Source organism: Tachysurus fulvidraco, chromosome 9 (assembly GCF_022655615.1).
Source record: "Tachysurus fulvidraco isolate hzauxx_2018 chromosome 9, HZAU_PFXX_2.0, whole genome shotgun sequence".
Taxonomy (NCBI): Eukaryota; Metazoa; Chordata; class Actinopteri; order Siluriformes; family Bagridae; genus Tachysurus; species Tachysurus fulvidraco.
Genome location: NC_062526.1, coordinates 13,205,658 through 13,221,501, shown reverse-complemented (window position 1 = coordinate 13,221,501; position 15,844 = coordinate 13,205,658). Strand labels below are relative to the sequence as shown.

Here is a 15,844-nt window from a genome sequence, read left to right as displayed (position 1 = left end):
CAGGCTGTGCTGGTGGGGCTGCTCTGGGCATTGGAGAAGGGGCATCTGGTTTTCATTACCTTACATACCAGACTCAGAGACTGCGAGTCTAACACTTCAGCAAACCCCTGTGAAGCCCAGCATTTTTAAAGTCTGCAGAAAGCTGAAGCTAATAGAAAAGTCCTTTCCTGAAGGAGATTTGAGGTGACGACAGTCAAATCAATATCTGTTTTTGATTTTGGATAGTGATACGGCAAGAATGTAATATGTTTCTGGTTGCAAGACTGTTTTTATATTCATGGAATTTATTCTTCATGGCATGAGTGATACGAAGGAAACAAGAAGAATACACTTTTTTATGGAATGATTTTTATTTTTTCATGGTGCAAACATACACACACACACACACACACACACACACACACACACACACACACACACACACACACACACACACACACACACACAAACACACAGAAAAATGAAGTTATACTATTATATTCACTGGTTTACATATATTTAGAACATAATGAAGAAGATGTGCTCATTATTCTTCATAACCTTCTTAAAGAAAATATTTTTTTACACAATCCTTGTCCATGTCAGATATCTACCAGAGGTCATACAAGGACTTCTTCAAATCAAGTCTGTAAACTGAGACTGGCATAGCAAAACTTTGACTACTTTTGATTTTTAATATTAAAATGTAAAATAGAAACATGTTTTTCACCTTTTTCCAGACTGGCATCCAGAGACATGATAATGTGCTTGTATGGTTGTATGTTGTAGGATCCAGTGTGCTTTATCCTAATCAGCCTAACCAATGTGCAGACTACTGTACAATTACTACATCCTGAACAGGTAGTCTGAACACTGGGCAAGCGGGCCAGGCCTCAGAGTCCACAGACATGCAGAACTACCAAACAAGAGGGAATTCCTTAAAAGGAATACATTTCAATATACAGTATTTTATACTATATACTATATATATTATACTATACTATGCTATATTACACAGTATTAGACTTCACTCTTTGAAGAATAATAGGCTTAACTACACTTCATGCATTATTATTGTTTATTTATTAATTATCTTAAATCAATTCTTACCTCTGTCTGCATCAAAAACCGGATCTGTGGATTTGGTTTTTATTAAAGAAAACTCGACATCACTGAAAAATAGCAAGGTGAAAATGTACATCACTAAATATAACATGCTGGATAATCAGACAGGAAGCTGGTATGTCTACAGACTTGTTTATGTCACTGGTCATCATCCATAATCTGACTCCTGCATTGTTTTGTTTCATTCCAAAGCTCATCTGCACACATGCAGACAATAAATACTTGAAAAGACTATAAAGGATACCCCCTGAGTTCCTGAGTCTGTTGCCAAATGGCGTTGGCGTCCAGACATCTTTTCGCTCCTCTCAAAAAAATCTTTCCATCCATTCCTCCCTCCATCTCTCCCTCTCGCTTTCTTTTTCTGCCACGCACTGATGGAGGTCCTAGTAAGGGACCAGAAGGTGGGTTGAGGGAGGCAGAGAGGAGGGTCCTCAGAAAGGTATCAGTGTTTGTTGCTGCTGAGAGTAGACAGGAACATGGGTGGCCAGAAGTAGTTCCTCTCCTGACCTGTTACACCTGGTCAGATAATAAATCTCTCTGCAGTCACTCAGACAGCTTTGGAAACCAGATGCTGTAAAAAGACAAAATTGCTCATCAGTAGGGTCAGAAAGTTCAAGCTATTATAAAATACCTATTAGCAGTAAAACTGAAGATACCAAAAAACAAAACCAAATCAAAAACATTTAATTAACAAGGTTTCATCAGATGAAAAGTTTATCTTCAGAGGAAATGTAGATTGTACCAAATGATGTGGCACATTTTCTTCAGCAAGAAATGGAAAAAGAGAGAAGGAAAGGCAGCAGGAGGAGGTGGAGCATGCATTTTTATCCATAAATTTTTTTTTTTACTGTTTTTTTTTCAAAGTTCAACAGGAAGTGAAAATTGGCCTCTTTCTTAGACCAGAATAATGTTGAAGACCTGTCAGAAGAAGAGCTGGCATTCGAGTGTTTGTGCTCTGGTGCATGTGTGTGTGTGTGTGTGTGTGTGTGTGTGTGTGTGTGTGTGTGTGTGTGTGTGTGTGTGTGTGTGTGTCCTGCTGCGTGTATGTTTGGGGTGGGGAGGCTGACTCTAAGGAATGTTGAAGTTTCTTTCCATGTTGGAAAGCTGTAGTATCTCCAGATGTGTAGGATTTTGGACTGTACCCTTCTCCATGCAGCTTTCCCTCTGAAGCTAACTGCATAAAGAGCTCTTTATACTGATCCCATACACAAACGCACACATGAAACTGAACATTAAAGAGACTTTTCAAGAGCATGGTTTGAGCAATACAAATTTACAGTAAGCTTGATCCACCACAAGTCCCTTTTGATGGTCAACATCCAGTAATGTGAATATGAGCATTAGGATAAAAAAAAGCAGTGATATTAGCTTGAAACAAATTTTTTGTTCAAAGAATGTAATCAGTTTTACTCCATATGCGAATGTGTAATGCAAAAGGAATAATAATATTACACTGAAGAGCAACAATCATTGAAAACTCTACAGATCAACAAGAAAAGGGGGGAAATTATATTTGCAATGACACTGTCTTTTTCTGTGTTAGGATAATGTTAAAAAAAATCTGAAGAGCTGGATAACATGTAAATATCCATAACAACACTAATGAAAAGCATTTATTTAATGACACAGTGAGACTGTGTGGAGTAATCAGATGATTTCTCTGCTGTTGCAATTATTATGATTTAATATTTTCTGCTATCCCATCTCTAAGAGAGTGTTTTTATTCTAATCAATATTAAGTAGATACATTTTTATAAAACATTCCACTGTATTTACATTTTCTTTAAAAACACATATTTGGTTAGTAATGAACTAGGACATATTTCTCTTGCATGTTTAATTTTTGAAATATATTGCAGTTTTAGCTTCTCCTGAAATCTCCTCTTCTCTTTAGTTTTCTCATGGCATCTATCCTTTTATTTTCTTTTACAGACAACCCCCACCCAACCTTTTACTCAAAGAAGTCATGAAAGTAAAATTAATATTTTTTTAAATAAACAATCACATTACTGTCATTAGCTAAAAATTAGAACCATTACAAGATATGTTTATTGGATAAATGGACTTACTGCCATAGGAGTCCAAAAGCCATTATTTACAATACAAAAATGTTCTCAGGCAATTTAGAACACATGTAGAAATGTTACTCATAGAGCAAAATTAACTTGTGATCTCGTCAATCAACCAGCTCAACAATCAGCCCCTGTCTCTCATAATGCTTCCCTCTACAGGAGAAAGAGAAGAAATACATGCTGCCTGTGGATAACCTGAAGCTTCGAGACATTGAGAAAAGCTTCATGTCTAGCAAACACATCTTTGCCCTCTTCAACACTGAACAAAGGTCAGTTCAGCTCCATTATTTCATATAAGTCCACTTCAGTACCAATGATATTAGGAATCCTTCAAAATTTCTCAACGTAACCTTTACTGTTTATGTCAGGAGTGTGTGATTATCACAGATATTTCCCTGTATGGAGAAAAAACTGAATACCCAGTGTTGAAACTTAAAATAATGCAAATTAAAAGCCACAGCTGTTAAAGTCTTACATTTAAGATATTTCTGTATGAAATGTATGAAAGTGCTCTGTGGCAATTTTTTGTTTCACCAAAATAACAAAAAAGTGTTCACTCTTATTTTCCCAGCAAAGAAAATCTGCTAAATTCCTCGTAGTTGCTATACAGTAGATGTGACATGCAATAATTATGTTGATTCTTCCTCGTGTTGAACTGTTAGTCTTTTTAGTTTATTAGACTTTTGCTAAGCGAGAACATGCACTTTGGAGAAATGCATTTGTAGAGTTGTATAGCAATTTGTATTATGAATGCAATCTAAGAATAGAGCCTTACATGTAGCCCTGTGGAATTTTGCTGCTTTTGCTCCACAGAAACGTGTATAAGGATTATAGGCAGCTAGAATTGGCGTGTGAGACACAAGAAGAGGTGGACAGCTGGAAAGCCTCCTTCCTGCGTGCTGGTGTTTACCCAGAACGCATTGTGGTATGACTACAGTTTAGACTGTTATAACTTTTATTGACTATTATGGCTTTATTGACTATTATTTTTGGCTTTATTTACTTTATTGGCTTTATTGACTATTATGGCTGTTGACTTTTATGGCTGCTTTTCTAACAGTAACACATATACTGTAGTGTATTTGTTAAATATGAGTGATGTTTATCAAAAGCTGTGTCGCTTTGATGTTCTTAACACCTCCACTTATCCTTGCTTTACTGGTGGCCTGTGTCTGAACTGAAAGGACAAAGAAAAGGTACGAGCTTCATTGCTATTAATCTCATTAAACTTCTTCACTGTTTAGTCTAATTACTGGCACAACCCAAAACTAACCAAGCATTTAATCTTAAACAAATTTGAAATTTCACAGTTAAGCCATATTAACGTATTCATTTAAAAGGTGTTTTCAGAAACGTTTCCCTGAATAGTTTGTATAACATTGTTGCGCTGCTGTGTTGTGTAACAGAGTGAAAACAGTGAGGAGAGCAGCTCGGACAGTTTCATGCACTCCATGGACCCTCAGCTGGAGAGACAGGTGGAAACCATCCGCAACCTGGTGGACTCCTATATGGCTATCGTCAACAAGACTGTGCGCGATTTGATGCCCAAGACCATTATGCATCTTATGATCATCAATGTGATTATTTTATTCTCCTTTTGTTTTTCTGTTTAAAAAACTTCAAAGTTTAGTGTTTGTCCTTGTTTATTATATGCAGGATATAGTCAATTCTCCTGCCATCATGGTACAAAAATAGCTACCCTTTTGTCTCACTTTCACTATTTCACAGACTAAAGAGTTCATCCTTGCTGAGTTGCTGGCCCAGCTTTATTCATGTGGAGACCAGAACACTCTGATGGAGGAATCAGCAGAACAGGCGCAGCACAGGGATGAGATGCTGCGCATGTACCATGCACTCAAAGAAGCACTGAGCATAATTGGAGACATCAGTACAACCACTGTGTCCACATCCTTGCCTCCTCCAGTGGATGATTCCTGGCTGCAGGTGCAGGGAGGACCCTCAGGACGAAGGTATATCACTAGCAAAAACTATTTTTATTTTATTGATTTAAGCTTAGCTTTAACCTTATTTAAAAAAATAGAATAATAACTACTTATGCAATATATAGTACATACTGAATAACAACAAGTTTTGCTGCTTCTGCTATATTACTAAAATCTTCTAAGATCTAAGATCATTTGTGGTATGTTTTCAGCTTTTTTATACAATATACATAAAATTGTTCCTTTTATCCACGAAGTATCAAATATTGGTGTCAAGAATTGGTGACAAACAGCCATAGAATAAATTCTATGAATGTTTATAATCATGCACAGATCCCCTATGTCCAGCCCTACACCTCAGCGCCGTGCCCCTCCTGGACCTCCTCGCCCTGGTGCTCGTGCTGCTCCTGGGCCTCCAGCTTTCGGAGCTCCACCTGTTCCCTCCAGACCTGGAGCCTCTCCAGACCCCCACAGTGCCCCACCACCCCAAGTGCCCTCACGTCCCAACCGTGCTCCTCCAGGAGTTCCTAGGTGAGTCTAAAACCCTCCTGTCTGATGAGTTAATTACTCATTATAGATTATATATAAATATAATATAAAATGTGCATTTTTGTAGCTAATCAAAGTCTTGATTATTACATTATTCAAATGTTTTTTTCACAGAAATTGTCAAATCTTTACAAAACCTTAAAACTGTTGAAGAATGTTTTAGTATAGAATGGTTAAAGCTATAGATAAAATAATTATTTAGGCTATACCAATTAATGCAAAATTTGAAGAGATTAAATGAAATGTTGCATATCTTGGATATTTATATACATTCAAATGGATAATGATACTTACTTAACACATAAAATAACCTTTGTGGTTCTTATTGGAACTACAGCTTTTGAAAAACTGACAAAAATAAAGGAAAAATAGGATTCCCTTTCAAGGGAACTCAACACTGCATCATGAACTGTTGAACCATGTCAGCCCTTATAGGGAAGACCTACATGGCCACACTGCACACAATGGTGGTTTTGTAGGCATACCAGGATGACCTGCTATAGGAGCTCATCTGTTGTGAGAGGCTCATGAGAGCGTCCAATGTCTGCCAAGACACATATTTAGCCCTCTCCACTTCTCTTTATTTTAAGGTGTGCTGCCACTGTTGATAACACAGACCAAACCTCTTTCCTCTAGGAGGAACTTCTCTTTCATATGGAAAAGGGGCTATAGAGCATATTCCATGCCCAGATAGAGCCTCTGGCTTTGCAGATGGCATTTCTTGATTCCCATGCCCAATTTTGGACCTGCAGGTTTTGAATTGTACTGTATGTTGACACATACATGTTCAAGATGTTAATGGTCTGATTATGGTGTTTCAGATCAGGTTCGAGGACTGGGTTTGTGATGATAATCCTGAAGGATGCCTGACTTCTCATAGGTATCTTGACAGAGCACAGGAGACTCCCCATGCTCGCTTTCGGAGGTGAAGCCAGGTTCTCCCTTTCAGCCTAGTCTTATCATTGCTCACTCTCACAAAATGCATGGAGGCTGCTCTGGCCTCATTGCACCACAGGGCATTCTTGTATTCAATTATCCAGATGACTGGCTCAGCTTGGCTCAGTCAAGGGACATGGCAACCAGCCACTGAGATGTCGTGCTTGCTCACATGAGTGTGCTTTTTCCCTCTCAGAGAACCACCTTCTTGGAGTTAGTTTGGGATTCAGCCACAATGCATGCTCCTCTGTCTCCCACTTGGGTGGATTCCATCTTTTCTATGGCATGCTCAGCTCTTTGGAATAATGGCCAAACCTATTCCTTTGGGTCTGCTACACATGAGACATGAGAGTTTCAAATCTGGCTTAGCAGCAGGAGTTTATCACCATTGCAGGCACCCGTTTCATGGTCACAAGGGTTACATGTAACAAGCTTTGTACCCTTCATATGTGGACAGACCCTGGTTTCTCACCTTGGGTCTACCTCTTAAGGTGTGTCATTGTTGCAAGTATCTTTTGACCTTCCTCCTGGGTTGGGAGCAGTCCTAGACAGCTGCCCCACCATGGCATTTGGAAGGGCTCCTGTCTTTTGTACCATACAGATTGCCTGAAGATGGGGACTGTGTTTTTAGAGCTGAAACACTTCCTCCCAAAGCTCAGGGGCCTAACTTTGGCGGTCCCCTGCATCAATCATTAGGGTGGTCCGCTTTTGTGTCCTCTGTTTAGGCTGCTTTGCTCAGTAGTCCTGAAGGCGGCTGCTTCAAGCTCTCTTTTAGACTATGGAGTTAACCTGTCTGGTCCCCTGCATCAATCATTAGGGTGGTCCGCTTTTGTGTCTTCTGTTTAGGCTGCTTTGCTCAGTGGTCCTGAAGGCAGCTGCTTCAAGCCCTCTTTTAGACTATGGAGTTAACCTGTAAGAAGTTTCTGACTCTCAATGGCTCTGTTGAATGGTAGGAGTTCTGCAGGGTCTGTCAGTTGCCTCCTTCTGCCTAGGGTCTGCTCCTGGCATGGTCAGGGCTGCCCTGCACCTCAATGTGGGATATGTTCCACAGACGTTGCCATTATGGCTAGTCTTTCTGCAGGCCTTATTTCCTCTGAACCACGAATCTGTAGAGCAGATTCTCTCAGCACTTACGCCCATTGCTCGAGCACATGGTATAAGTCCTCTTCCCTTTATGTCTGCTTCAGTGACAACTTCCACAAAGAAATGTACCTATAGCATCATGATGCAGTGTCTTCTTTCCTTCTCAGGGAACCAGGAGTTAAAGTTAATTTACTTAAAAAACTAAAACTAAAAACACTGTATATTTAAACAAAACTACAGAAAAGTTTTAACTTTACCAAATCAAGATAAAAAAAAAATTGAAATTTAAAAAAAAAATCTATTACTTGTTAAAATTGTGCAAATTACATGGATAAATAGCAGTTGAATTTAATATCAGTACTCAGTTATATGTTTAATGTCAGTGGAAATACTGTGGAATCTTTATACCATTTTCTCTTTTCACATTTGGATTGTAGACATATTTAAAACACTATAAAATTTATAGTGATTTAGCTATGTGCAATTCACCAGGTGAAGGGTTTTTTTCCAGGGTGCCATACTTGTTTAGGTTTATCTTTTTTATTTTGTCCTAAAGGTATTTAGATTTATCTCAATATGTAAGGTTTAAACAAAATTTTTAAATATAGTGTTAACATTGGCACATGTTAACATTTACATGTTTATTGACATATATTCTGTAGCTGAAACATCTGTGGTGGAATAAGAAATCTTTGTAACCTCCGTGTGAGTGTATAATTAAGGTTAATTGAGATGGTGCAGGATTCATTTGCTAGCTAGGAAATTCACTACAAAGAGAAGAGAAAGAGTGATGATCTTCAAACTTCACTCCTTATATTCCCTCTGCAATTTCAGTATCTTGATCACTACCTGATCCTTTCGCATTGGAGGAAAATTATTACTTTGTTTCTTTTTTTGCTTCTTCTTCTCCTCCCCTTTCTCCTGTTACTCTCACCAATATACGAGCCACTCGGGGTCCTTAAGTGCCTCACTTAAGCTCACAATGGCATATCATCACTGATTGTGTTGTTAGGTTTCTTTAGCTTCATTCCTGACAGTGTTTTAAATTCATTTCATGTTCATAAACCCTACACCAACATTTGTTTATATGTCATCAGTTTTGTGAGATCATGCTGTAATTGTGCATTTCCCAGAAAAGATCTGGGATGTTAGAGAAAAGGGAATATGTTCAAAATAATTAAAAACTGTATATGCTTATTCCTTTAAGCTGTTCCTCTCCATTTTAGCAAACCCTTATTCTGACAAGACGAACCAAACGCAGCCCCAATAACTCATTATTCTTTCAGAATTTCTATCAGTGACCAATGAGGAGGTCCACAAATGGTATGTCTTATGCATATTGTTCTTGTGTGGCATCATGAGTATCCATGTGCATGGCTTCATGTCCAATCATCTTTCACAAACTGATCGTTTCATATGCCAACTAACCAAATGACCAAAATCAATATTGTTCTCTGCCATTAAGTGACAAACTCAAAACGATAATAAGTACTTACTTCACCTGTACCATTTGATGAGCTTTCTGAATTTGTCATGTTATAGCTTGCAATAATAATATAATGCTCTGGAAGCTATTTTTTCTGAGCATGTTGATATTTTGGTGAGTTCAGAGAATTCATTTAAGACCCAGTCATATGTCAATGAGGAAACTGAGGCATGGACCTTAGTAATTTTAGAAGGTTTTGTTATTGTTACCTCTCATTTAGTCTCTAGTTAAATTCAAGGTAAAAACAGTGATCATTTTGATAATTCTGGTAATTTTGTGGAAGAACTAAGCATTCACTCACTGAAACTGAACGGTTGAAAACTCAAATAAGACTATTTGATCTCCATCTGTCCAGAGTGAGTGAGTCCATGCCAATTATAATTTCTGTATAATTTTATTATAATTTTGTGCATGCTGAAATACTTTTCTGATCACGACAGTAATCAAGAGTGATTATCCGAGTTACAAGAAAACCTTGAGCTCCTTGAACCAATCTGGCAAGTAAGCTCTCTTATAAGCAAGGTGTTTCCACCAACAGAACTCTCACTCAGTCTATTTTATTTGTATTGCACATCATTCATGTAGTGTTGTCATACTGTTTTGTGTGAATATCCCAGAAGATCAGCAGTTTCTTAAATCAAATCAGCACCAGCAATCATGCCATGATTAAAGTAAAAAAAAACACACTTTTCCCCATTCTGATGTCTGATCTGTAATTGAAGCTCTTGACCTGTGTCTGCCTGCTTTTATTCAATGAGCTGCTGCTGTTTGGATAACTGTATAAATAAGCAGGTGTACGGCTGTTCCTATTAAAGTGGACATCGTGAAGTACTCATCATGGTGCTAGGCAAATCGGCTTGCTAGTTGCAGTGATGTTAGGTGACGTATCCTGGGTAAGCTAGAGGGTACACAGCATTTTATTGTATGTTTTTCATTAATAAGTTAGGAGAATCAATAGAGAGAAAAGGAGCATAAACAGGATGTGTGCTACACACTCAGCATTGTGGTGTTTTAAATATGAAATGGGTCCCTTTTTGTCAACCTCATAAAAGGTCTGATACTGTTACAGTTCTGCACCTGGTTGCATTTGTTTAGTAGAACATAATGCGATGTGGTTTGTTACAATAATGAAGCTTTACAATATTATTGTATTAGCTTTACAATAATAAATTTTAGCTAAAGTTTAAAGTACTTTTGTAAATTTCTCATATTTCTCACATATCAGCTGTAAGTGAATTAATATTCTCATCTTTTTCTTTAAAAAACTATGTCAATAAAATTTTGTGACCAATGAACAACCAATCAGGACAAGGCGATATCGCAAACTGCCTAAGAAGCATGCTCATTAATTCAGAAAACTTCCTCTTACACCAGTACATTAAAGGGAGTGGAACCATTTGCTTGGATTTTGAGTATTAAAACCTTTAGGTTCAGCTAAATCCACCAAAATCCCCAACTGTGTCTGAAACATAATCTTATAAGTTTGTATTTCAAAAGCCACTTCAAAAGCTACAAAGTTTTCTATTTAACTATACAAAGATTCTATTCTTTGTATACACATGCTATTTCAATCTAGTTATAAAGTTATAAAGTCAATAACAAATAATGTGTTTGTTTATAAGCAGCACATAAAAGCAGCATGTAATGCAAGCATTGAATTTGGACATGATTCAGTGCCTTCCTACCTTTTGACTATACCCTTAGTCACTCCATTAATTAACATTTTAACATGACTATGCAGGCTTGTCTTGCAAAAGGCAAAGGAAGGGAATAAAAAAAGCCTGGTTAATGACCATGGCCATGCTGTTTTCATGAATAGGTTCATTTTCTATGTGTGTTGTACTCATCTCAATATATCTGTGTGTTCATTGACACTTGTGCTTGTGTTAGTTCTTGCTAGTTTGTTCTATCCTGTCTGTCTACTTGCATTTGTCTGTTCGTTGTCATCGTCGAAGTCGACGAGTTCCAGCATCACCAAGAAGACCCAACAAAGCCAAAGGTTCCCTTAGAAACTATTAGCCCTGGATCCCTACTTGCAGAAAGAAACTACTGTCTCCTCACACAAACACCCAAACACTCATACTGTACACAGCCACACAAATCACATCTCCTAGAAGGAACTTACCTAGAAGCACATATTTACATAAAAGAATCCTTGTCCTTGAAACAATCATACATGTAAACTAGGTAGAAGACAGTAAAGCAGCGGTGTCCAACCATTTCATTCCAACCAAGCAGAAGCCAAGTCTCAAAAACATACACTATTATGCCATTTTGTAGTACAAATAGGTTTAGTAGTTTGTTCACACTGAAAATTCCAACAAGAAGAGGTCACTTTATTTAACTGGATAATGCACTTATCCAGCTGAAAAGATTAAGTGTGGAACGCTCATAAACTGAATGCTCACAGATTTACTTACACAAGGGAAGAGGGGTGGAGCTTATAGACACTGACACTGTGGTGGATGAGACATTTTACAAAAGTCTTTTAGATTAGCCCACATCGTATGATTTATTTTTCAACATTAATCAAAGTTACTTTATTCTGCTACATGTTTGATGTCGTTTGGAATTGACTGCGAAATAGTTTATACTTCCATTAATTGAGACTATACTGCCTTTTAAAATTCACACACTACATGTTAGAGAACATATATACTGTATTGTTTAAGCACATAGTGTATAGTATGTAATTTGGGACAAGGTTAAGTATACATTGGACACTGAAATATTCTGAATACTTTAATAAAATGGTGTCAAATCTTATCCAGAAACAGTGGGTGCAGGTTTTCATTCCAACCAAGCAGAAGCCACAGCTGAGTCTATTGAAAGCCACAATCAACTGATTAAATATAAAAGCATGTGACTGCTATGACATTAGCCTCTCTCAATTGTCTTTAGTATAGTTTATTCTTGCTGACCTTTGCGCCTGCTACTGTATCTCACTTCCTTCTCTCTTAAGATCAATCTACATGCAGCTTACAGTCTTAGAGCACACAAAAGCCACCTGCTAAACACTGGCTCACTCAGTTACTTCTCTGAGAAAGCTGCTACATTCTCACACTAAAATGTAGCCATAAGTCATTTGTTTAGGGCTTGACTTAAAACTAGAACTCTAGAGGCTAGAGGAAAGAATTAGGAATTTGATTCAACTTGGTTAATTTTAAGTTTTATATACGTGTGTATAGATGTATTTATTTATCTTTCCCAAACTCGAAGCTTATTTGCCTTAATTTTGAGTTTATGGATGTCAAATAAGTCAGGGTGGTTTGGGAAACAAGTAAACCCACATGATGATATGGAGAATACGCAAAACTTTACACAAACATTTACCCGATCTCAGTATTGAGATGATAATGCTACCTGCTGCACTGCCATGCCATTCAAACACTGATTCTGTAAACTGAATTCAAAGCTACAACTATCACACTGAAAATGTATAAACATCTCTAACAAGATGAATCATTTACATTTAGAGCTTCATTTGCAAAAACTGTCAGCCGAACATCTGCTATTATAAGTTTTGATCTGAGGGATTTTCTATTCCTTTCCCAGTATAAGTAAACAGGTCAAAATCAATTTGTGGTAATTTATCATACTCTGGAGATGTAGTAGATTGGTGGAAAAACATGATACTGTATTCCTTTAATTATTGGTGTTCAGAAAAAGGTTGCATAAAGTAACTTTCTTTTGTCGCTGGGGTGGTACTCTCAACAATCTTCATTCAATTTTACTCTTCATTTAAAACTTCTTTAAGGTATTATTATTAGGCCAAAAAAAACATTAACTGAAGAGATAAAATCCCACTAGTGACAAACAACAGTACAGTTTAGTACTTTTTCTGTAAGTGTCAGAAGTCTGCAAAAAATATATTTTGAAAGAGTTGCCTGTGGGTTACTTTAGTGCTTTCTTTTTGCCCACAATTTGTCTCTCCTTCTCGCCCCACATGTTCTAACTTTTCACCCAGTCGACCAAGCAAAGGCAGCCCTTCTCATGGAGAGAGTCCACATCCTTCGTTTGACTCATAGAACCCATCCTTCCACTCACTCTCTCAACTGCCTTTTCTCTGACCACGAGGACGTTGAAGGTTGGACACGAAGGCCAGATAAATCCATGTATATCTATCTGCTAGGAAGATTTGTTTACAATATGTTTTAATGTGTGATTAGATGCAGAGAATATATAGAGTGATATAGAACAATAATAACAGAGAGATTGTGAAAGAATTGAGATGGACCTAGTGTTTACTGCAGTGTTATTTGTAATAAAGGTGCTGTGCAGTGTTTCAGTGTTTACACAATATATAATGTCAATGTGTTCTATATTGAGCTGTGACTAAAGAAGTTGCCTGCAAACATTTTGCCTTCTTTGTCAGATTACAAATGGGTTACTGTACACATGCAGTCAGCCTCCATCTGAGGCAGAGCTAAATATTCTGTCGTGATTAATGTTTAATTTATTATTAATCGCAACATAAAAGTATTCATGTTGTGTGCAAGATATATGGATCCAGCTATGGATCCTATGGATACAGCTCTGCTGTATTTAAAGCAATCTATCACCTGAAAACAATTAATGATGCTAATAATGAATTAAAGTTAGTAGGAGTGAGTTAATATTATGCAATGAAACCATGCTACTGGATTTCCTCCTTTTTTAATTAGCTTTTAAATTTTATTGAAGACTTCAGATACAAATATTGGAATATGTGTTGTGCAATATGTCTAATGGAGTATGTTGTCCAAATTATAAAAGAATTGTGTTGCCTTGCTTTAATTTAATTGAGAGGAATAATTTCTTGAATATGATTTTAGAGGAGAATGTGGTTTAATCAGACTAAATGAAAGAAAAAAGCCAACAAATGTGAGTAAAAAATTATGTTTCCCACTATTTTTCAGTGTTATACACAGATTTGTATTGTGTTGGTGTAATGCATCTCTGGGAATTTTGCTTCCGTAACTTTGTGCACATTGTACAATATTTAAGTAGCTAATAACAAAGTGAAAGAAGTGACTGTAAACAAAGAAGTGATATGTGTATATATTCTGAGTTGATTTGTTTAAATGAATAATGTGAATGTGTTTGTGTCTAGTGTCTGATATGGCCTCCTGGATCTTAATGCCACTGGTCCAGCCTGAGAAACTGGCCAGTGTATTGTGTTTTCATTAAACTGTGGAAGATGTACCTAGTGCAAGGAAATTTCTTAGAGCAATGTTTTTCAGTTTTTAGTTCAATCCTCTCTAGTTATTGGCAAATGTTGCAGTGACTCTCAGAATCTCCAAATTGACATATGCACAACATCATTCTCTCATTCACACCCAGCATAAATGCACCACCGTGCCACACTGAAACTTCTGTTTTTGCTTGTTTCATATAGGAAAACCTTTTTGTTTTTACCAGAGTTTGTGTTATTTGCATTTCTGCCTTTTGGGAGCAATCCAGAGTGACAGTACATCTATGCATTATTTAAGGTTCAAAAGCAGTTTGATGTGCAGCTAAAGTTCATGGAACAAGAACTTCCTAATCATCTGCATAATTACAATAAAACCAAAAATCTTACCTTTTAGCTTTTAAATAAATAGTTAACCCTTTATTAGTTAAATAAATAGAAAACACTTATGAAATTTTCATTATGGTTTGACAATTAAATCAGACAATAAGTCAAGCAATCTCAATATTTTCTGGGCATACAGTGTACAGTACGTTCTTCACTCCAAATCTGCATGTGTTTGAAAAACTCCTACCTTTGTTTTATGTCTCCAGTCACTTTAAACCCAGAAAATACACCCTACATCTGGTTCCAATGACATACTTGCAGAATGAGGCACAGTTGTGTACAAGATTTGTAAAATATGTTTAACCCCATGGGTATTAGGGAGAAAAGTAATCTAGAGTCTAAAGTTAGACTCTGTAGCATGCATTAGCAGAGAAAGGTCCTTGTTTATGAACATGCATGTTCTTTTGTACTGTCTCTATGGCCCTGACCCCCACTGAGCAAAAGCCTTAATGGCTGCTCAATCCTTGGGTTTTTTTTTATTGGCATTAATTATTGTTTTATCTCACCATGCCAACTTTGACACACTCCATCGAATTGTCTATAAATGTGTAAGACTATAAAATATTTAATTATGCAAATACTAGTTTACTTTTTGTTAAACATTAAGTGACTGACTAAATGAGATGTTATTTTATTCCGCAAAGTCAGTCTTCTCATGGGCTACAGAAGTAGCCATGGACCGGTGTTGGTCTGTGGGTCATTTGTAGCCGGGCCACACAGAAAAAATAAAAAAGTACTATTTCAGTCACTCGTTATGCAATGAATATATATATATTTTAAATGACCAGCCCCGTCCCCGCCCTGCTGGTCTCTTAAATTATGTCTTACGGTGAAATCGGCAGAGGTTGGAAGTAACGGAGTAAAAATACTTCGTTACTGTACTTAAGTATATTTTTCTGTTATCAGTACTTTACTCCACTATTTATTTTTCGGACAACTTTTTACTTTTACTAATTACATTTTTACACAAATATCTGTACTTTTTACTTCTTACATTTTCAAAACGGACTCGTTACTTTTAGTATTATTTCTTCTCATTGAGCGCTGTTTCCAGCCTATCATCCTATCATTGTGCGGCTTTTTCACCATGTGACTGGTGTGCTGTATTATTTAC

The 15,844-nt window shown here is 37.0% G+C and overlaps 1 protein-coding gene across 4 annotated transcripts in view; it reads left to right on the top strand.

The window, feature by feature from the left end:
* Positions 1-14,357, top strand: part of dnm1b (dynamin 1b) — a 35,274-nt gene extending 20,917 nt beyond the window's left edge. Inside the window, exons 16-23 of one of the 4 annotated variants that reach the window (XM_027145569.2) lie at positions 3,336-3,445; positions 3,990-4,101; positions 4,361-4,372; positions 4,583-4,753; positions 4,905-5,146; positions 5,453-5,650; positions 8,974-9,010; positions 13,141-14,357. In XM_027145569.2, the coding sequence (XP_027001370.2) occupies positions 3,336-3,445; positions 3,990-4,101; positions 4,361-4,372; positions 4,583-4,753; positions 4,905-5,146; positions 5,453-5,650; positions 8,974-8,995 (867 nt within the window). In that variant the 3' untranslated portion in view covers positions 8,996-9,010; positions 13,141-14,357. Of the gene's footprint in view, positions 1-3,335; positions 3,446-3,989; positions 4,102-4,360; positions 4,373-4,582; positions 4,754-4,904; positions 5,147-5,452; positions 5,651-8,973; positions 9,011-9,613 lie in introns of all 4 variants that reach the window. The other 3 variants (XM_047819004.1, XM_027145567.2, XM_027145563.2) reach the window with 3 other exon arrangements.
* Positions 14,358-15,844: the final 1,487 nt, after the last annotated feature.